The sequence below is a fragment of the Natrix helvetica genome (genome assembly GCF_964273705.1).
Source record: "Natrix helvetica genome assembly, chromosome: 3".
Lineage (NCBI taxonomy): Eukaryota > Metazoa > Chordata > Lepidosauria > Squamata > Natricidae > Natrix > Natrix helvetica.
The window spans coordinates 176864554-176886748 of NC_138549.1; the positions used below are offsets into that span (position 1 = coordinate 176864554).

The following is a 22195-nucleotide window of genomic DNA, read 5'->3' on the forward strand; positions in this document are numbered from 1 at the left end:
GACTAATCAAGGAGAGAAGCAACCTGGAAATAAGAAGAAACTTCCTAAGTTCCCAGAAGTTGTGGGTGCTCCATCACTGTAGGTTTTAAAGAAGAGATTGGACAACCATTTGTCTGAAATGGAATAGGGTTTGCTGCCTAAGCAGGGGGTTGGACTAGAAGACCTCTAAGGTCCCTTCCAATTCTGTTATTCTGTATTCTATTCTGGAGAGAGAGTATCTGGTAGAAGACCATTCAAGATCCTAGAGTTAACAAGAAATTCTATTCTATTCTATTCCATTCCATATTTTCTATTCTATTCTATTCTGTTCTGTTCTGTTCTGTCCTATCGTATCCTATCCTATCCTATCCTATCCTATCCTATCCTATGCTAGTCCTGGTCCTGGTCCTGGTCCCAGTCCCATCCCATCCCTTCCCTTGCCTTCCTTTCCCTTTCATTCCTATTATTTCTATTTCTATCACTTCTATTTCCATTATTACGCTATTCTTTGAAACTGGACATTTTTAAGAAGATGCTGGATAACCATTTGTCTGAAATGGAATAGGGTTTCTACCTGTGCAGGAGGTTGGACTAGAAGACCTCCAAGGTCTCTTCCAACTGTTATTCTATATTGCACAAGGCTCACTACATTGCACAACCCCCTGGAGCATTTCAATCTGAAGCCTATCAAGATCCATCCACTCACTCAGCTCTCACAATTGGCTGGGGAATTCTGGGAGTTGAAGTCCACACTTCTTCAAGATGCCAAGGTTCAGACACACTGGGGTAGCATGTTGAATAGCCTTCTCTTCCTCCTCGTCCTTTTCTCCCTCATTCTGGGTGGAAAGCCAACTTTCTCCAAGCCAAGATATTGGTTCAGTAGATCTTTGGAAGAGTCACATGAACTTGGCACTGAAGAGAGTCTCTAAGCTTCAAGATGTCTGTGAAAAATATTTATCTTGGAAGATCTCCTTGGGAGTTTGTATCACATCTCTGTGGTTATCAAAGCCCTGAATTGGTTCTTTCATTCACGGGCAACTATATAACTGGCAGCCCAAGAGAAGATTAGTGGGCAAAGATCTGAACACACTGAGGAAGCCCATCCATCCATCCATCCAGACATGTAAGTCAACTGTGTGATGGCCCAAAGTACCCCAGGTGGTGGGAGAGGCCCCTTCTGAGAAAGTTGATGGATACGTAAGATTGGGGTTGAGTCTCCCATCCAGCCATTCCTGCATCTGTAGCTCCAGAGTTTGGGGTGCAACTGTGAAGTTTTCCAGCAGGCTTAGAAGGGGCCACCCATATGTCTTCTTCTGCAGAGTTGTAAACTGAGGTTCTCACTCTATTTAAAATGGTTCGGTCAGTTTCCTCTAGTTGCCTTTTCAATGGACAGTCATCCGATACTTCTGGGCTCTGTCCCTTGAATTGGGCTGCCCATTAGGTCTTTGGCTCTGTCCTTCTTCTAGAAGATGAACAGTTGCAGGAATTGGACATGTCCAGTCTAGTGAAGAGAAGAGATGTTGAGACTCTAGAAAGAGTTCAGAGAAGAGCAACCAGGATGATGAGGGGACTGGAAGCTAAAACATATGAAGAACGGTTGCAGGAACTGGGTATGTCTAGTTTAATGAAAAGAAGGACCAGGGGAGACATGATAGCAGTCTTCCAATATTGGAGCGGCTGTTACGGAGAGGAGGGGGGGTCAAGCTATTTTCCAAAGCACCCGACGGCCAGGCAAGGAATAATGGATGGAAACTGACCAAGGAGAGATTCAACCTAGAAATAAGGAGGAATTTTGTCTGACAGTGAGGACAATCAACCGATGGAAGAGAAGTTGCCTTCGGAAGTTGTGGGAGCTTCATCCCTGGAAGCTTTCAAGAAGAGACTGGACTGCCGTCTGTCAGAAATGGTGTAGGGTCTCCTGTTGGGCAGGGGATTGGACTAGATGACCTACAAGGTCCCTTCCAACTCTGTTAATCTGTAGCCCACGATCTGTTTATTGGCATATTTAATAAAGCATGACAAAGGCAAACATTAGCGTAATATTTGAATCAGAGCTATATCTCAATACATGGTCAACATCCTAAAGATGAGGTGGTCAATATCGGCAGAAGATCAGAAGGGACTGGGTGGTATAAGGGGAATCCATTTTCTCCAGGGCTACCACAGCTCAGTGTCAGGCATTTTGAGCCTTTGAGACTCTGCCACAACGGGAAATGATTAGAGTAGAACAAAATTAGAGCTCTTCCTCCTCGCTCTCCCCAAAAGCAGGAAGTAAGGTGATTATTTATTTGAGGAAAGCTTTAGTTTGAGGCCAAATGGCTCCTTTTCCCTTGGATTCCTCCAGATGTTTTCATCTAGATCACTCTTTCCCACTTGAAGACATCCAGACTTCAACTCCCAGAATTCCCCAGCCAGCTGGCTGGAGAATTCTGGCAGATGAAGTCCAGACATCCTCAAGTGGCCAAGGTTGAGAAACAGCGATCTAGAGAGAAGGGGTGTGAGGTAGTCAAATAAAAAAAATGGCTGCAAAAGGTGATGGAGTTAGCAGAGATGTCTAAATTGACTACTTTGACAAGAGAAAGAAAACACAATGACTTTCATTTCTACTTGGAAACCAATTCTGGACTTTGTGCTTGAGGAGGGGAAAAACCCTGCAAAACTCTGCTTTTGGGCTTTACTGATTCGATAGATTTGTTGTTACAGAAATGCCTAGCTTATACTATTATGTAAAAGCAAAAGTAGGGGTTTAACATTACTATTTTGTTCTACTACACCAGAGAGGGTGGGAAGCCGATTCTCTCTCATTCTCTTCCCCTTCTTTTCTACACTTTTCTCTTCCCTCTTTTTCCTATTATTTGATTTTGCATTTTTGCATTTTATATTATAAAGACAGGGACACGGTGGCTCAGTGGCTAAAACACTGAGCTTGTCAATCAGAAAGATTGGCAGTTGGGTGGTCCAAATCCCTAGTGCCACGTAATGGACTGAGCTCCCGTTCCTTGTCCCAGCTTCTGCCAACCTAGGAGTTTGAAAGCACGTAAAAAATGCAAGTAGAAAAATAGGGACCACCTTTGGTGGGAAGGGAAGAGAGTTCTGTGTGCTTTTTGCGTTGAGTCATGCCGGCCACATGACCACGGAGACGTCTTCAGACAGCGCTGGCTCTGTGGCTTTGAAGCGGAGATGAGCACTGCCCCCTAGAGTCGGGAACGACTAGCACAGATGTGCAACTTTACCTTTATTATAAACTAATCAAAAACGTGAGAAATAATGTGATTGTTTATTTGAGGATAGCTTTAATCTGAGGCTCCCCTTCCCCTCTTCCCCTTAGTTCTAAATTCCTGAATCTAAAAATTGCTGCTCTTATTCCATTTTTTTCACAGCCAAGGATTCATTTCTGACGCTCTCTCTCTCTTAGCCTGTTGCTTAGAAGGAGCTAAGCCATCATGGATGTAGTCCTGAAGACGCCCTGGGTTGGGCTGCTGGTCGTCCTCTGGGTTGCGATGGTCCACTGTGAAACAGGAGAGACCTTCGGACCTCAGCTGAAAATTGACCCCAAAGCAATCACACACAGTAAGTAAAAGAGCAAACTTTTCCAGCACAAAGCTTGCAATAGATTGGCGGGAGGTTGGGCTGACTAGCTTATTCAGGGAGGTATTCCGAGACAGATCTAACTTGAGAGTAGCCTGCATGGAACCGTATAGATAGCCAGGAGGGGAGCTCAGGAAATGCTTGATGGTATTTTATTTGATGTCATGAACTGCTTGATTATAATATTTGTCATTCAATGTTGGATACAGTCTGCCAAATTTTAATTCTCCAAACTTGTAGGTCCCAGACTTTGGACACCTTAATTTTAAAAAAATGCCCTAGGGTCAATTATTTTGTCCACTTAAAGGTTACACATAGGCAAACAGAATCAGTTTATTAGTATATAGGTGCAGAAGAGTCTTCCTTCCTTCCTTCCTTCCTTCCTTCCTTCCTTCCTTCCTTCCTTCCTTCCCTCCCTCCCTCCCTCCTTCCTTCCTTCTCAGTATTTTCCTTCTTTCTACATTAAAACCTTCCTTCCTTCTTTTCATTCTCATTCCCTTTTCATTTCCTTCTTTCCTTCTTCTCATTCTCTTCTCATTCCCTTCTTATTTCCTCCCTTCCTCTCTCCCTTCTTCTCATTCCTTCCTTCTTTCCTTCGTTCATTCCTTCCTTCTTTTCCACCCACCCTCCCACCCATCTAGTTTCTTGAACATGTAATCTTGCTCATTTAATAGTTTTATTTACACCTCTGTTTTTTTCTTCTCTTCCCCCAAGTAGAAGATAGCAATAGCACTATACAGCAATACAGTATATAGCATCAATATACTGCTTCTTATTGCTTTCCAGCCCTCTCTAAGTGGCTTACAAAGGCAGCCTCTGGCCCCCAACAATCTGGGTCCTCATTTTGCCGACCTCGGAAAGAGGGGAGGCTGAGTTGACCTTGAGCCAGTTAGGATCAAACTCTTGGCAGTGGGCAGAGTTTGCCTGCAATACTGCATTCTAACAGGAAGGAAGGAAGGAAAATAGCAATATCACTCAGACTTATATACCACTTCACAGTGCTTTTACAGGCCTCCCTAAGCAGTTTCCAGAGTCAGCCTCTTGCCCCCAACAATCTGGGTCTCCATTGTACTGATCCTGAAAGGACAGAAGTCTGAGTCAACCTTGAGCCAGTCAGAATTAAACTGCTGGCAGTCGGCAAAGTCAGCCTGCCATGCCACATTCTAACCACTGCACCACCAGGGCTCTAAATTGTAGCGTCTTTGTTTTTAGCGTAAGTGGTGATGGAAAAGAAGTCCAGGAACTGTGATGGGAGATGGGGTGCCCCTCCCTCTCATGCTGGGGGGGGGTGTCCTCGTGGTACAAAGTCTTATGGCTTGGGTTGGGCATCAGTTCTTTGTGTCTTGTGTTGTAGTCCTCCAGATGGCCATGACAGACAATAAGATCTTGGATGGAATAGCAAAAATGGCAACCAAGAACAAGGCAATCAAAAGCCTCAAAGGGTGAGTTGATTCATTTACTCTGAGGTAGCACAGGAGGAATCCGGCTTTTGACCCCCCCCAGCAGGCTTCTAGAGATCTTGGGGTGTGGATCCCCAATTTTCCAGCCAACAGTTATGGACCCAACAGACCTGGACAGAGGGCAAGACCTCTGTTCCTGGTTGGTTGGACTGGGAGGAGCTCTCCTGCCTCCTGGACTGGAGGTTGGACTGGAAAACAAATATTTATTTATTTAACTCCATTTCATTTGAACTTTCCTGTGGCTGGTGATCGGAGCTGCTGGCTGGAAGGGGGGAAGCAGAGAGACAAAGAGGAGTAGGTAGAATCATATGTCCATAAACCAAAATAGTAATAATACATTCTGGATTAGTGCACTTGAAATTGTGATTTTATTTCAAAATCACCAGTTTAGTTCAATGTAATAGCAGTCTTGCACCTGTCTTTCGCAGTACTCTTTTCAAATTTGGATACTGTCCCCTTTGTAAACAAATTACTAGTCTACATAGACAGATTACCTATCTAGAATCTCTAATCTGTGCTCTCCAAGCAGAAATTAGGTGTCCAATTCAGCCATTCCACTCTATGAAGATGCCACGCTATCAGTCCCCCCCCCCCCACAAAGATTCTGCAGGAGAAGAGCTGTCTGGACAACTGTGGGATCTGGCAGAGTGAGAGCTGTGAACCATAAACACAAAGCTTTTGCTGTGACCCAGCATAACAGATATAGCGCCCTTGCTGACCCTAATGGGGACACTAAAGAGACAGGTCAAGGTAGTTGTGATAATGATGACTCAAATAAGCAGGGGATCATGGTCCAAAATGAAGAACTTACTTCAGAAAGGCGAAATGGGGAACCAGGTATCACACATCAGTCGCACAAGAAGAGCAAGGTATGCAAAAAGAGAAGTCACCTTCTGGTTAGTGATTCAATCATAAGGGATGTAAATTTAGGAAAGGATATGGAGGTTTTAAAAGAGGTCAGGTGTCTGCCAGGTGCTACTGCCAGCAGAGACAAGAGGCGTATTCTTAAGATAGTCAAGAATGCAAGTAAGGACTGTGACGTTGATGCTATTATACATCTTGGCACTAATGATCTATCCCAGAAAGATGTACTTTCTGCAAAGAATGATTTCCAGAGCTTGGGGTATGAACTTAGTAGTATAGGTTGTAGGCTTATCTTTTCAGAGGTTTTACCAGTATATAAGGAACAAAAAGGGAAGGGCCAGCGTGTAGCAGAGTTTAATGTTTGGCTAAAGGAGTGGTGTAAAAGGGAAGGCTTTGGTTTTATTAGTCATGATGTCTGCAGCTGGTCCAATGAAAAACTGTACAAAAGAGATGGGTTGCACCCATCCAAGAAAGGGACTGAGTTACTTGGCATTAAATTCACAGAATTTCTGGATAAACATTTAAACTGAACAGCGGGGACAGAGAATTAATAGATACAGAACATTTCTGTCCCCAGCAATCTAAAATTCATAGGGTTATCAGTGCATGTAACACAGATGTTTGTGCGGGTAAGATTATCACTCCTGCTGTCAAGCAAAACCAAGCATTTAATAGTGATTGCCATACCATGTGCATGACTCACACATGTGGCAAGAAAATCGGGGCAGTCAGGCATAACACAGGTTATGTAGACAGTAAACACAGAGTCAATCAAAATGGACTCAAATGTCTATACACCAATGCCCAGAGTATGAGGAATAAACAGGGCGAATTAGAAATTCAAGTAAAAGAGGGCAGATATGATATTGTTGCCATTACAGAAACTTGGTGGGATGAAACCGACAAATGGAACATACAGCTAGAAGGATTTAAATTATTTAAAAGAAATAGACCAAATAAAAGAGGAGGTGGAGTTGCAATATATATAAGAAATAACTACACCTCTACAGAAATAGAGCACAACAATGATGAGAACTATCTTGAATGCATTTGGGTCAATATTAAAGGTTGGGGGGGGGGGGAAATGACATTGCCATAGGTCTATACTACAGGCCACCCAACCAAGCAGAGGAAGAAGATGAACTTTTTGCTAGTCAGCTAACTAAGGTATGTGGGAAGCACACCACAATAGTAATGGGAGAATTAACTACCCTGACATCAACTGGGAAACAAACTCTGCACCAAGTGGAAGATCCAACAGGTTCCTAACAAACCTAGCAGACAACTTTGTTTCCCAAAAGGTAGAGAAGAGAACAATGGGATCAGCCATATTGGACTTAATTCTCACTAATAGAGAGGAAATGATAGAAGGTGTTGAAGCCATAGGAACCCTGGGGGCAAGTCACCATGCAATATTGGAATTCAATATTATGCAAACACAAGTAGTAGAACAAAGTGAAACTAGAGTCTTGGACTTTAAGAGAGCTAAATTCAATAAACTTAGAGAGAGCTTGGGAAAAATTCCATGAATGAGAATCCTCAAGGGGAAAACAACTCAAGAAGCTTGGGAAATTTTGAAAAATGAGATTACAAAAGCCCAGTCTAGCACAATACCAATGAAGAAGAAAAATAACAGCTCCCAAAAGAAACCAGCATGGCTTCATAAAGAACTATCTGACAAACTGAAAGACAAAAAAGATAAGTATAAAAAGTGGAAAGAGGGGGACATAACTAAGGCAGAATATCAGCAAATAGCCCGAGCATGTAAAGATGAAGTGAGGAAAGTTAAGGCTCACAATGAAGAAAGGCTTGCCACAAAAGTAAAAAATAACAAAAAAAGCTTCTTCCAACATGTTAAAAGCAAGAAAAAAGTTAAGGAAATAATTGGTCCATTGCTGGGAGAAAGTGGTGAGAAGGTGACAAGCAACAGGGAGAAAGCAGAACTATTTAACTTCCCAAGAACCTGTACACAACCCTTAATACTTAGTACTAGTAGGCCACTTCTAAGCATCTCACCAGGTCCTCACCACTCATTAAACATGCCTTCCTTTGTCCCAAAGGTTCTTTTTCAAGAGGCAACGGGACCTTCTAGATTTTCTTTGAAGACGTTTTGCTTCCTATCTAAGAAGCTTCTTCAGCTCTTACTGGATGTGGGGTGGGGGGGAGGATTTCGACTCCTTGCAGACAGCTGGTCATTTGCATCCTTTTGGAGGGCCGTTGAGGCCACTTGGAGGTTGATCTGTGTCTTCAGGGCCACCTGAGTGGTGCAAATGGGTGTGGAGCCTCATTGGAATTGCTGAAAGGACTGTGTTGTAGACTGGAGATAAATGATATCTTATCCCACCCCCTCTGTTGAGAGAGGGGCTGTTCAATTTGGACGTTTATGGGCTCTTTGACCCTTCTTCCAAACCAGCGGTCTTCTCTGTCCAAAATGTGGACTTTGCTATCTTCAAAAGGGTGGCACTTGTCTCTTACATGCAGATGGAATGTAAGTCCTCATGGTTTTGTTCTGCTGTGTTATGCCATGCCTTTGTGAAGTGGCTCTTTTGTTTCCCCAGTGCATAGATCTGCCTTCAAAGAAAAACCAGAAAGTCCAGTTGCCTCTTGAATAAGCACTTTTGGGACAACCATGAACTGGATGACTGAGAATCTCCATAGATGCCTTCCTTTGCTATTCTTCATGCTATCATTCTTTAATTCATAGGATGAAACTTAAAGAACTGAAACCCCCGGAAATTTGCACAAAGTTAATTCCACCCCAGCATATACAGACGTCCATAATTATTACCCTCACAGTTTCTGGGAGAAGGTAAGTGAGAAGCTCATTTTGTTCTTAGTCAAGGACCTGGAAGATAGAGGTGGTCCATGATGGCTTTGAGATGTTTGGGGGAAGAATCCTGCATAGAACATAAGGAAGTATGCTGTTCTAAGGATAAATATGAACACCTGGACATTGGACCTGTGTTAGACTGACTCTCTTGCCTTTTGTGCAGTGCTGTCGGAGGAAAGATGGAGATCACCCTGAAATCCAAAATGAACATCAGGATTAAGATGACAAAACACCCCACAAAGCACATCGGGATAGAGAAAATTGGATGTGAAGTGAAAATGTTGTCCTACAAAACCAACATTCCCAGCAAGTGAGAAGAGACAAGATGCGTCAAGAAGAGAGGGAGCCAAATCAGTTTGGGGGGAAGTTGGTTTGTGGGATGCAGCCAAGGAGTCAGAAATCTGAATCTGGTTATGAACAGGAGAGCTCAGCTGATATCGGTTCTTGGAAATCAGACTTTTCCATTAGGATCCAATGTCCAAATAGATCCAAAAGCAGGAATTTCATAATAGGCAGAATAGCCTTAAGGGAGGAAGTGGGATCCTCCTCCTCTCTTGATCTTCCTCCTCATCCTCTCTTCTTTCTTGTTCTTCCCCCTCATCCTTGTATCCTCCTCTTCTTCTTCCTCCTCCTCCTCCTCCTCCTCCTCCTCCTCCTCCTCCTCCTCCTCCTCCTCCTCCTCCTCCTCTTCCTCCATCATCATTCTGCAAACCCCACTCTTCTAGCACTGATGATGTTCCCTAGATGAGTCATGAAATGTCTCACAGAGCACCAAGGGATCCACAGTCCTCCTCTTCCTTCTCCTTCTCCCCCCCTCCTCCTCTAGCACTGATGATGTTACCTAGTTTGGGTCATGAAATGTCTGCAAGAAAACTGCCAAGCTCAGAGAGCACCAAGGGATCCACAGTCCTCCTCCTCCTCCTCCTCCTCCTCCTCCTCCTCCTCCTCCTCCTCCTCCTCCTCCTCCTCCTCCTCCTCCTCCGCTTGGAATGAATGAAGGAAGGAAGGAAGGAAGGAAGGAAGGAAGGAAGGAAAGAAGGAAGGAAGGAAGGGAGGGAGGGAGGGAAGAAGGGAGGGAGGTTTAATGTAGAAAGAAGGAAAATACTGGAAAGGAAGGAAGGATGGAAGGAAGGAAAGAAGGAAGGAAGGAAAGAAGGAAAGAAGGAAAGAAGGAAAAAAGGAAGGAAATGGGAAAGGCAGGAAGGTGGCAATAGCACTTAGACATATACTGCTTTACAGTGCTTCACAGCCCTCTCTAAGCAGTTTACAGAGTCAGCCTCTTGCCCCCAACAATCTGGGTCCTTATTTTACCCATCTTGGAAGGACGGAAGGCTGAGTCGACCTGGAGCCAGTCAGGATTGAACTCCTGGCAGGGAGTTATCGCACAATACTGCCTTCTAACCACTGTGCAGATGAGTGGGTAGGTGGGTAGGTATACAGACAGATAGAGCGATAGCACTTAGACTTATATACCACTTTACAGTGCTCTACAGCCCTCTCTAAGCAGTTTACAGAGTCAGCCTCTTGCCCCCAAGAATCTGGGTCCTTGTTTTACCCTCCTCGGAAGGATGGAAAGCTGAGTCAATCTTGAACCTGGTGAGATTCTGCAGGCAGCCGGCAGTCAGCAGAAGGAGCCTGCAGTACTGCCCTCTAACCACTGTGCTACTGTGGCTCATATTAGAAGATAAGGTACATCTTTTAAGTGGTATCTTAGATACAGGTACTCCTTGACATATATCTATCCATTGAGTGACTGTTCAAAGTTACAGCATCACTGAAATAGGTGACTGATGACGGTTTTTCGCACTTATGACCGTTGCAGAATCCCCATGATCAAAATCTAGACGCTTGGCAACTGACTCGTATTTATGACAATAAAGTTATCCTGTTATTCTCTCCATCCCTCCATTACATCCCTCCCTCCATCCCTTTATCCACCCGCCCATCCAACCCACCCACCCACCCACCCAGCCATCCACCCATCCGTCCGTCCGTCCGTCCGTCCACCCATCGTTATTGCCTCAACAGTCTTTGAGACAAATGAGACAAAACTAAAGCAGAGATTTTTGGCCTTGAAAAAAAATTGCCCTGCATTGTCCTCAAATAAATTCCGTTTCTAATTTCTTGGGTTTGCTTCTCTTCTCTTTCAGCATGCTTCCAAAGGTAGTGAATAAATTCTTGAATATTACACTTGGGAAACTCTTGCCTGGCATGGTAAGTTTTGGGGCGCTGAGTTTATAGAGTCATGAAGGATGCAGCTGGGGCCAAGATGCTTGATGGGTCCCTTTGCTTATGTCAGGGTTCCAAATAGCATCCAAAATTAAATCAGAGTCCGAGGCAAAGGACTCCTCAAAGTTCCCATTTATGAAGACGGCCATGTTGGCACATTTGGGAAAACCTGAATCTGAAAGCTTCCCGGTTTTCCCCACCCAGTTGAAAGTTCAAGATCTTGCCCCTCACACCCATCAGCCCATCCCATGGTTCAATCTCCCACTGCCACAAAGACAGATTCCACCCATCCAGTTCCTCTCAGGTGCAGAGACAAAGGATGACCTTGGCTTTCTAGAAAGAATGTTGTTATGGCTACATAGCATCTAACTCTGTACAATCCCCCCTCCCATTTTCCCACCGTAGAAAATGCATAGTAGAAGAATAGAAAGTGTGGCAGGCCTGATATCCAGGCCTGACAGCTTACCTGGATTCTACCTGCCCCATTAGGTTTGGGCAGAAGGGGCACCCTCCAGATCCCATCTAGCTGGGATTGTTAAGCTATGCATGGGGACCTGGAACTGTGCCTGCCCCATGGAAGACCCTCCTGCCTGAGATTCTGCTGATATGTTTTCTATTCCTTATTTTATTGATTAAAATTGTTTGCTGTCCACCTTGGCTCGAGGATTGGTTGCAGGAATTGGGTAAGTCTTGTTTAGTGAAAAGGAGGACTAGGAGAGACATGATAGCAGTCTCCCAATATCTCAGGGGTTGCCACAAAGAAGAGGGAGTCAAACTATTCTCCAAGGCACCTGAGGGTAGGACAAGAAACAATGGGTGGAAACTAATCAAGGAGAGAAGCAACTTAGAACTGAGGAGGAATTTCTTGACAGTGGAGCAACTTGCCTCCAGAAGTTGTGGGCGCTCCATCACGGGAGACTTTTAAGAAGAGACTGGACATCCATCTGTTGCATCCACTCCCCATCTCTTGCGGGTGTGTGTGTGTGTCCAACTGCAACCACACCTGCTCTTCCTGTCCAAGAATCTCCTCTTTCTCCCTCCCTTGCCTTCCAGATATGCCCAGCTTCAGACAACGTGATTGCATTTATGGAGACGAAACTAGAACCCATGTTTGGTGAGTGACTTTGTTGCAGGGCCTGGGCCTGGCTGGTCTAGGGAAGAGAAGGACCAGGGGAGACAGGAGAGCAGCCTTCCAATACTTGAGGGGCTGCCCCAAAGAGGAGGGGGGGGGAAATCACTTAGGAGCTTTTACAGGTCTCGTTTCGTGGCTCCCCAAGTTCAATTAGGGGCTCCTATGAGACCCATCAGTTGTACCTGGTTTGAGAAAGGCTGTCTGAATGCGGACTCAAGTCCTGTGTCTTTTCATAGAAAAGAAATATTTTGGGAACAGCAGCAGAGTGTGGTACGAAGTGGTCGAAGAACCAGGAGTCTTCCCGGATTACAACTTAATTCAGCTCAAGGTAAGAGTGGTTGGCTACACCCTCCATCGATTTCACCCCACATTGTCACCAACCCGCATCAATGTGGTTCTTCCTTAGCTTGGCATGGGGAGTGACCTCAGCTGGTAACTCTTGCCAGCTCTGTCCTGACTGAGGCTTCCCCAGCAGCACCAAGCCGAGTCCTCATCCCAATAAAACCCTTTTTATTTCATTGACAGTGAATTCCTCTCCAGCAAAGTCCCAGCCCACTTTCAAGAGAGTTCACCATTCCTTTATCAGGCTTGAAGAGCGGCCAGGCTGATATCTTTCAGACGCCCCAATACTTGGCAAGAATGCAGGAATGAACTAATGGTCTCCTGCAAACTCCACTCCCCTGTCGCTCCTCTTTTTATTTCCTTTGGGGGGGGCATTTACTGTCCACCTGTGGCCTTACTCCCAAGTCGACCCCTGTTCTTTAGCTGTTCCCTTCGTCTGGCAACTCTGCGCATGGGCATACTGGGAACAGGCTCCAGCTGTTCTTCTGCCTCACTGATGTCTGACTCTGAAGGCAGCTGATAACTGGCATACGGCCCTGGCCCCCTCTCTGCCTCCGACGCAGAGCCCTCATCCGAGCCTTCCCCAGACTCCAGGACTGGCCCATCTTCCTCCCCAACCTCCTCACTGTCCGAATCTGCTGCCAGCTTCTCTGGCCACTGGTGGGCCACAACAAGCTCTTCCTTTCCGTCGTTTGGGCATGGCCTTCTGTCCTTCTCAAAAGGTCAGGGTAAATGGAGTCAGCTGGGCCTCCTGTGCCTACAAAATCCAATTGCATAAGCCTCTTGAGCTTCCAACGGAAGTGAGGTTGGTTGGATGGAAAGAAAGGTTCCCTCAGATGATTTTGGAAATGTGAGAGCCAGATGATCAAAGGAACCCTGGTCAAATGTCCAGTACCAGGAGCTGAGATCCCAAGACTTGCTCCACAAACCGCAAACCTCACCCTGCATAGCAAGAGGTAGAGAAGCAACATGTAGAATTATGCAGGGATGAGATTCTGGCTTTTGATGTGTCCTTGGTGCTCTCTGAGCTTGATTATCCTCTTGCAGATGTCTCATTACCCATCTAGATAATATCATCAGTGCTGGAAGGGCATGGGGTTTGTGAGGAGGAGGAGGAGGAGGAGGAGGAGGAGGAGGAGGAGGAGGAGGAGGAGGAGGAGGGGGAGGAAGAGGACTGTTGGGTCCTTGCTGCTATCTGAGCTTGGTGATTCTCTTGTATTTGTAAAAATGAGAGCAAGCCCCACTCCCTTCTAACACTGATGATGTAACCTAGTTGAGTAATGAAACATCTGCAACAGTGGTAAAATGTAAAAAAAATTGCCACTGGTTCTCTGGGCGTGGTTTGGTGGGCATGGCTTGGTGGTGGTGGGTCATGTGACTGGGTGGGTGTGGCCAAATTTTCAATTTTTAAAGCATTTTTTACTACCCATTTTATTCCCGAAACGGTAGTAAAAATGTTTTAAGAAGTGTGGGGGGGGGGGGGAGGTTCAGCTGTGCTGTGCAATTGTGGGAACCATTTTTTAAAGCATTTTTTTTTTACTCCCAGTTTGGGTGAACAGGTAGTAAAAAAAAAAACTTTAAAAAGTGGGAAAAAAAAGGTTCCCACAATCGCACACCTGATTGTCATGGAACCTTCTTTTCACTCTTTAAAGCATTTTTTTCCTGCCTATTCGCCCAAACCGGCAGGAAAAAAATTCTTTTAAAAGCGTGTGTGTGTGTGTGGGGGGGGAGCTTCAGACGATTGCACGGCTCACAGCTTATCCGCTTTATCGTCGGAAGCTTCCCTGCCCCCCACTTTTCAAAGCATTTTTTTCCTGCCGGTTTCGGGTGAATAGGCAGGAAAAAAAATGCTTTAAAAAGCGGGGGAGGGGGGCATTGCGCAGCTCACAGGAAGCCTTTTTTTTTTTTTTTACTACTGGTTCGCGGAACCAATGACAACCGTCCCTACTGGTTTGCGCGAAACGGTGAGAACCGGTAGCATTTCAGCTGTGGTCTGCAAGAGAAGAGCCAAGCTCTGAGGGCAGCAGGGAGCCCTCATTTCAATCCTGAGCTGCATATATTCTCCTTTATTGGTATTCTGGCCCTTTCCAGCCATTGACGTAGGGTCTGAGGTGGAGGGAGCAGGAGTCCAGAATAAAATTAGAAATGGCGATCAGTTGGGGATGGCCAACTTCACCCCATCCAATCCAACGTATATCTTGGAGCAAGTTTCACTCGCTTTTGAAATAATGTCGCTGGTATTTATGCTTCCTTTTCTAGGTTAAATTCCAACCCATTAATGGAGAAGTCATAGAAGCCACACCTGATTCAGTCCCTGAAGACCTGCCACCGAAAGAGGAAGGAAAAAACGCTGTCTACATACCTGTGTCTACCATCAACGTTGCAATGACATTGATGGATGGCTCGTTCAACTCTGTTATTGCCGAAATTGAGGTGACTAAAGAATCGATTCCTTGGTTCTGGGTGAAAAAGCAACTTTGGATTCCTTGAGGGGCTTCCCAGATCTCTATAATTCCTTCACAAGGGCGTCTCCTTCACAAATCTAGATTTTAAACCAGGAAATGGGCATGTTGGAGATATTTATTTTCCCAGCTGACTTTCTTCCAGGTTGATTTCCATGGGAAATAAGCCTTGCCTACCTGGGGGTGGAAGGTCATTGCTTGCAATCTTTCACTAGGCTCTTTCAGTTTTGTTACTAACCTGTGTATTTCTCTCCCTCCCCTTTTTTTTGGTCAGGGTTCCACTCCTACGACTGACCAGCTAAAAGAAATATTGCCAGATGTAAGTTGTTTTTGTATTTTGGATGTACTGAGATGCTTTCAGAAGGATAAGACAGCATGAGAGATTGGTTTGGCTCTGAAGGATGATGGAGATAGTTAAATAAGAAAGAGAGAGAGAGAGAGAATGAGATGGAGAGATAGGTGATAGAGAGAAAGATAAATAGGTAGATGATAGATAAGAGAGAAAGAGAGATGATAGATAGGTGAGATAGATAGATAGATAGATAGATAGATAGATAGATGATAGATAGATAGATAGATAGATAGATAGATAGATAGATAGATAGATAGATAGATAGGATAAATACATAGAAGATAGATGGCTAGGCAGATAGATGAAAGAAGAGAGAGGGAGGGAGGAAGAGAGAGAGAAATGATAGATATATGATTGATAGTAGAGAAATTGGAGAGAGAGAGAGAGAGAAAGAGAGAGAGAGTGTGTATAATAAATAGATAGTTGATAGATGATAGATGATAAATCTTGTCTTATCTTGTGTCAGAAATGCAGGAACTAGGAAAGGGGAAATTATTATTTTAATATTTAAAACATTTAATAAAATATATCTATAATCTCTCTGTCTCTCTCTGTCATCTTTATTAGCCAGAATGCAGGAAAGATGATGCATAAGAGAGAGAGAGAGAGATGATAGATAGGTGACAGACAGACAGACAGACAGACAGTGTTAAGTTGCCAAGTAATACATCCCATTCAATAAGAACTCCGAGGCAGGAAAATTTCTCAAAGAACATTTTATTTGGGACATATCCAATTGGCACAAACTTAGTGGAAAACCGACTTTAAGTTTCTGCCAGTTTTACACCCAATTAAAAGTAAACCTTTGCCACTTCTCCCCTAGCCCTTTAGGGTCAGCTGCCAGGGAAGGAGGTCACCTGAAGCAGGCCATTAGAGAAAGAGAGTGTGTGTGTGTGTGTGTGTGTTTGTACCCACTCCTCAGCACCCAAACAGTGAACTTGGTGAAGGTAGTTCGAAAACTTGTTTGTAGTTTACAGCAGTTTGATTTTAAGGATGTTTCATTTTCTCCAGGCTGATTTACCTGCTGGAAAAGAAATGAAAATGGAAATATCTCAGAAAGCGAATGTCACGTTTACCGTGTCGGCTACCGGAAGCCACATGACAACCAGAATCAAAGCCTCGTTCTTGTCCATTGAAGATGGCGCTGAGCTCCTCTCCATTGACACGGTAGATCAACATTTCATACGAGTCCCTAATAGTCTTAACCGGTTTTGGCTCTCTCACCTTCCCAAAATAACCTATCCGATAACACTCTTGTTAAGGTAGAGGGGGAAGGATGAATTCAACCATACTTCTCACAGGTCATTCCATCAATGTTGTATTGCTGAGGCTCTCAAACACCTACAAAAACAATTAGGGAGCATCTACAGGAAGGAAAGAAGGGAGGGACGGAGGGATGGGAAGGAAGAGATAGGAAGGAGGGAGATAGGAGAAAGAATAGAGGTCTGTCCAACTATGAGCCAGTCATATGCATCAGCAGCCAAAAAAACTAACGCAATCCTTGGTTGTATAAACCGAGGCATAGAATCAAGATCACCTGATGTATCAGTACTGCTTTATAAAATCCTAGTAAGGCCACACCTGGAATACTGCAATCGATTTTGGTCACCGTACTACAAAAAAGATGTTGACATTTTGGAAAAAGTGCAGAGAAGAGCAACTAAGATGATCAAAGGCCTGGAGACAAAAACATATGAAGAATGGCTGCAGACTTTTTGGGCCTGGCTAATCTAAAGAAAAGAAGAATTAGGAGTGACATAATAGCAGTATTCCAATACTCGAGGGGCTGCCAGAAAGAAGAGGGGGTCAACTTATTCTCCAAAACACCAGAGGTCCCTTCCAGCTCCTCTTTTCTATTTCTATTTCTACTTATTTCTATTTCTATTCTTCTATTTCTGTTTTGTTTTGTTTTGTTTTGTTTTGTTCTGTTCTGTTCTGTTCTGTTCTGTTCTGTTCTGTTCTAGTCTAGTCTAGTCTAGTCTAATCTAGTCTAGTCTAGTCTAGTCTGTTTTTTCCCATGGAGCGATTCCATGCTGGCATGTCCCATAAACTCCTCCTCTCCATGAGCCAATGATTCCACCATAGTCTGAGGGCCATCTCCATCTCCATCTTCTTCCTGTGTTTGAACTGTAGGTGCAGGAATGCAGTGCCAGTTTTGACATAAAAGTGGAACAGCTGGCTATCTCCCTGGAATCAGGATCATGCAGGTACTAAACTGAGGAGGAGGGCCCTCTTGCTCTAAAGACCCCCCAACTAAAGAAGGTGGCCTTGAGGTCTCCTCAAAGGCCAATTTCAGTCACAATGTCAATGTCCCGACTGATGAGCCCAGCTAAGCAAGCACACTCAAAACCATCCATGTCTCAATGCAAAGCTTTGTTGAGTTCACCCTTTTGGCACCACTGAAGGCAAAACCAGCCTGACACAGCCCTACCCAATTCCTGTGCAAACCCACATAATTGCAATATAGAATCCCCCCTTCTCCCTATTAGTTCAAGTCACATTGTCCAATTGAGTGTCATTCTATTGTTATGAGAAAAAGTCACTAGTCTTTGGCGGACACCTGCAGATGTGTCCATGGCTCCCACGGCTCTCCTCCTTGAAGTCTGGAGCCTGTGTTCCTTCCCACCCTTCCCTGCCTCCTCTAGTCCTGTGGCAATTTGAGAAGTGACAATGGTTGCAACAGCATAAACACGCTTCGAACTTGACACACACTCTTGTGGTTGCCAAGGTCAAGCTCTTTTTCACTACGGAGACTCCGTTGCAGACCTCTCTAAAAGCAAATGCAAGGCTGGTGTGTCAGCCGACGGAGCAGATAAAGAGACGAAGAAGGACACGAAGAAATTGCAAAGTAGTTATGTTCTCTCCTTCCTCTTCCTCCTTCTTCTTACAGGTCAACGGAGATTTCTTCCCCTGCTGGAGACGTAAGCCTGAAGTTACTTTAGGATACTGGGCATCACACATTTAAGAGTACTCTTATCCACCGGACTGGTGATGGGTTTGGGCTAAGACTGGGAAACGAATTAATAACCTGAAGAGGTGATGGATTTAGTCTGAGTCGGTCACCGGGTCCAAAAATTTATTCTTCCAAGCTTTTGGGCTCATGCTGGAACCGAGCATCAAGGAACCCATCTCTCTCTCCAGTGGGTTGTTCTACATATAATTCCTGGCTGTGTGTAGCTTTTAGTTATTGATTAGGGTGTTGACAGCTGCTATTACTGTATTTTTCAGAGTATAAGACACACTTTTTCCCCGCTAAAAGATACACCGAATGTAGCCAAAAACGTGAGGCATGGAGGAGGCGATGGTCTGTGGCAATTCCTGCATCCTGGAACAGCTGATTAGGGGTATTCAGGGAGGCCGATCCACCTGCCAATCAGCTGTTCATGCTGATATCGGGCTGCACCAATGTGCTGAACCTGACCTGGCTGATCGCTATTTGCTGCAAGGACATGTCAGAGCATTGCAGCAGCAATCACATCCAGAAAGCACACACACAAGTCACTGGTCCAGCAGGATTCAATAACTTCTCTTTATATACAATATAACACATGAAGTAAGTATACAATCCCAAAAGAAGGTTTTCCAATGTGGTCGTTCAGCAGAGAAGTTTCAGGTATCAGCCCAACATGTAGGTTTAGTACAGAAGAAGCCACGCCCAGGCTCCTCGCTGTCTCCTTCCTTGCTGCTCACACAGCAAATACTGCTTGTTTCCAAACAGCCCTCAACTCTCTCACACACTGACAGGATGCTAGCCAGATGAATACCATGGATGCTAGTAGGCAGAGGCAGAATATTTTTTTTCTTATTTTCCTTCCCAAAAACTAAAGTACGTCTTCTACTCCGAAAAATACAGTAATTGTTGTTTCTTGTGCCACTCACATGCTCAGATCCGAAGTACCTGATAGGCTGGTGGTAAATCAGCGGTCCTGTTGACTGACAAAGAGCTTGTTTCCTGGGCTTCAATCATTTCCCTGGCTATTTTTGTCCCTGCTCGGCCAACAATCGCAGTAGCTATGACATTGAATGCATGGCCTCATTTGTTGCAATATGAGGCCCAAAGCTTGGAAGAATAAAACTTTGGTCCTGGCTACCAACTCAAATTGGACCCTGCAACATTATTCTGAGACACCTAAATTTACCATCATTTGTGAAGAGGTCATTTTGCTTCGCCTTGAAATATTAGACATTTGCAAAGGGCATTGGGGACAAGAGCAGGTCTTAGCTTGGAGTGAAATAACATCCAGTTTATTCCATGTGTATAAGCAGACTATTTATTCCCCTTTTATCCGTTGCCTTTTCTAGTGTAATATAAACAAGGGAACTTTTCATAGTCTTCATGAATAAGAGTAAAGGTCTCTTTTGAATGAAAGTCCCACTTTGGGTTCAACGTCACATGTTTATAACGTTCTTGCACAACTGGTAGAAGAGATTTCCTTTCCTTGTGTTCAGGGTCTCTACTTCCATTCAGGCCCCACCAGGGAGATGGGATTTCCTCATGTTCTCTTGCTCCAATTTTGACTTGTTCCTTCTCGCTGTTCTAGGTAGAACCAGCAAAGGGTTTTATGAAAACCATCATGGATGGCTGGATTCCACATGCCAATGGTAAGTGTTTGAGACCCTGGAAAGAGTGCAGAGAAGAGCAACAAAGAGGATTAGGGTACTGGAGGCTAAAACATAGGGAGAAGGTGTCAGAGTTTGCTGCAGAAAAATCAAATCCAGAAACACACTCAGATAACTGATTCAGCTGGATTCAATAACTTCTTTATATACATAATAACAGATGAATAAATGTACAATACCAGTAGCAGATTCTTTCAACGTGGCAGAAGTTACAAGCAGAACACAAGCAGGAGAGAACAGTCAGTTTCATTTCATTTCAGAGATGTCTTGTTTCAGTTTCAATTCTCAGCACAGACTCAATTCTGTCTAAGCTCCCATTGGCTGACTTAGTTGCTATGCCCATTCATTGGCTGACCTTGTTACCATGTCTCTCCCAGTCATGAATATTCTAACAGAAGGGTTGTAGGAATTGAGTATGTCTAGTTTAATGAAAAGAAGGACGAGGAGTGACATGATAGAAGTCTTGCAATATTTGAGGGGCTGCCACAGAGGGGAGGGGGGGTCAAGCTGTTCTCCAAAGCACTTGAAGATAGGACAAGAAGCAATGGGTGGAAACTAATCAAGGAGAAAAGCAACCTAGAACTAAGGAGAAATATCCTGTGAGAATTAATCAGTGGAACAACTTGCCTCCAGAAGTTGTGGGTGCTCCAACGGGAGGTTTTTAAGAAGATACTGGACAGCCACTTGTCTGGTATAGTATAGGCCCATGCCTTGAGCAGCGGGTTGGGCTAGAAGACCTCCAAGACCTCTTCCAGCTTTGTTATAGTGTTGATAGCAATAACTCACTTGAAAGAAATGGCAGAAACTCCTGGATGGGAATGTCAAAGGTGCTTTTCCAAAAGGAATCTGGACTTCTTGTTTTTTTTACCCCTTGAAAACATTTCGCTTCTTACCCATGAAGCTTCCTCACTCCTAGAAGAACTGAACTGAACCTAGAACTGAGAGAGAAAAAACTGAGGGAAAAAATCAAAGAAGTCCATTTGACATCCTGGGTGGGAAAGAAGAGACGGGTGCGTCCAACAGCTGCCTCCTTTCTTTTTGCAGATGTCCTGAGTAAGAATCGGATTCCTCTCCCAAGCCTGTTGGGGTTGATGTACAGCGAAGGCGAAACCACGCTCAGTTTGGGAGAGGTCAGTTGATGGAACCCCAATTGTTTGTCTTTGGGTTGAAGACCCCTGCTGCCCAGATAGTCCGGCTCCGTTGCCTTCCTGGACTCAAAGGATGCCTGTGGGGCAGGAGCCATGGCAGGGGCCTCACAAGGCAGTCATATCGTGCAATTGTATCTGCGCCCCCTTTTTAACTGACAATCCCCCAATTCCTGTAGAAAGGGCTGCACTGATGATCTTTCCTAGTTGGGTCATGAAATGTCTGCAAGAAAACAAGCAAGCTCAGAGATCACCAAGGACCCCACAGCCTTCCTTTCTCCTCCTCCTCCTCCTCCTCCTCCCCCCCTCCTCCTCTCCTTTCCTCTCTGCAAATCCCACTCCCTTCCACCACTGATTATATTCCCTAGGTAGGTCATGAAACATCTGCAAGAAAACAAGCAAGCTCAGAGAGCCCCAAGGACCCAGTTCAACCCTGTGCTTCGAAAAATTCCCTCCCATCAGTGCAAAGGTGTCGCTGCCTCCTTGGCCTGTCCATTCCTCATCTTGTGGTCCCAGTGTAGCCATTGTTTTGGGCAAGGAGGACAGCCAGCTGTTTGTAAGAAAGTGCAAGATAAGAAATAATGGCTGTAATTTTTCCAATCTTCACAGAATGTGCTGGCCTTCCATGTGATGATAGAGCTTTACGATGAAAATGAGATGGCGGAGCGAATAAACCATTTCCAAAAGAAGCCGAAGGGCACATAAAAAGAGAAAGCTGGGAGTCTTCCTGATCAACGTGTCCCCCGTCCCCCCCTTGGCTCATTCAGATGTTGAGTCTATCCCCTGGAACGCAACTGACTGAATTCACACGCCAGCTGAGAAGATAAAGGCAGCTTTCTTCAACGTCTCTTAACAATTCACATTTTTTAAATAAACCGTTTCGAGGTGCGGCTAATTGGGAAGAAGAACATAAATTTATACAATGAATAAATACCTAAGGAAACCTCCAAATTGGTACTTCCAGGAACCTGGATGGTTGAATGTATCTCTTTCCTTTCCTTCCCTGCCCTGCTGAAACTTCTACTCTGCTCTGCCCTACTCTCAGTAGTAGCAACTCACTAAGGAATTAGGGTGACTCTGTCCATGTTTATCAAATAAAACATTTCAATTTCTTCTTCTGCATTTCTTGGGTTTGCTTTGGGCTTGCATCTCTTGAGGTTCATCAGGACATTATGAGGTTCTGGAGGGACTC

The 22195-nt window shown here is 44.6% G+C and overlaps 1 protein-coding gene across 1 annotated transcript; it reads left to right on the plus strand.

The window, feature by feature from the left end:
* Window positions 1–2151: 2151 nt before the first annotated feature.
* LOC309390114 (BPI fold-containing family B member 6-like) lies at window positions 2152–21806 on the plus strand. The gene is made up of 16 exons (XM_081949194.1): window positions 2152–2255; window positions 3360–3549; window positions 4922–5009; window positions 8596–8700; window positions 8885–9031; window positions 10872–10935; window positions 12004–12064; window positions 12319–12410; window positions 14684–14857; window positions 15161–15205; window positions 16250–16405; window positions 17372–17445; window positions 18129–18159; window positions 19780–19840; window positions 20903–20988; window positions 21613–21806. Exons 2-16 carry the CDS (start codon window positions 3423–3425, stop codon window positions 21706–21708), a joined length of 1407 nt encoding a protein of 468 aa, XP_081805320.1. The 5' UTR covers window positions 2152–2255; window positions 3360–3422; the 3' UTR covers window positions 21709–21806.
* The last annotated feature ends 389 nt before the right edge of the window (window positions 21807–22195 follow it).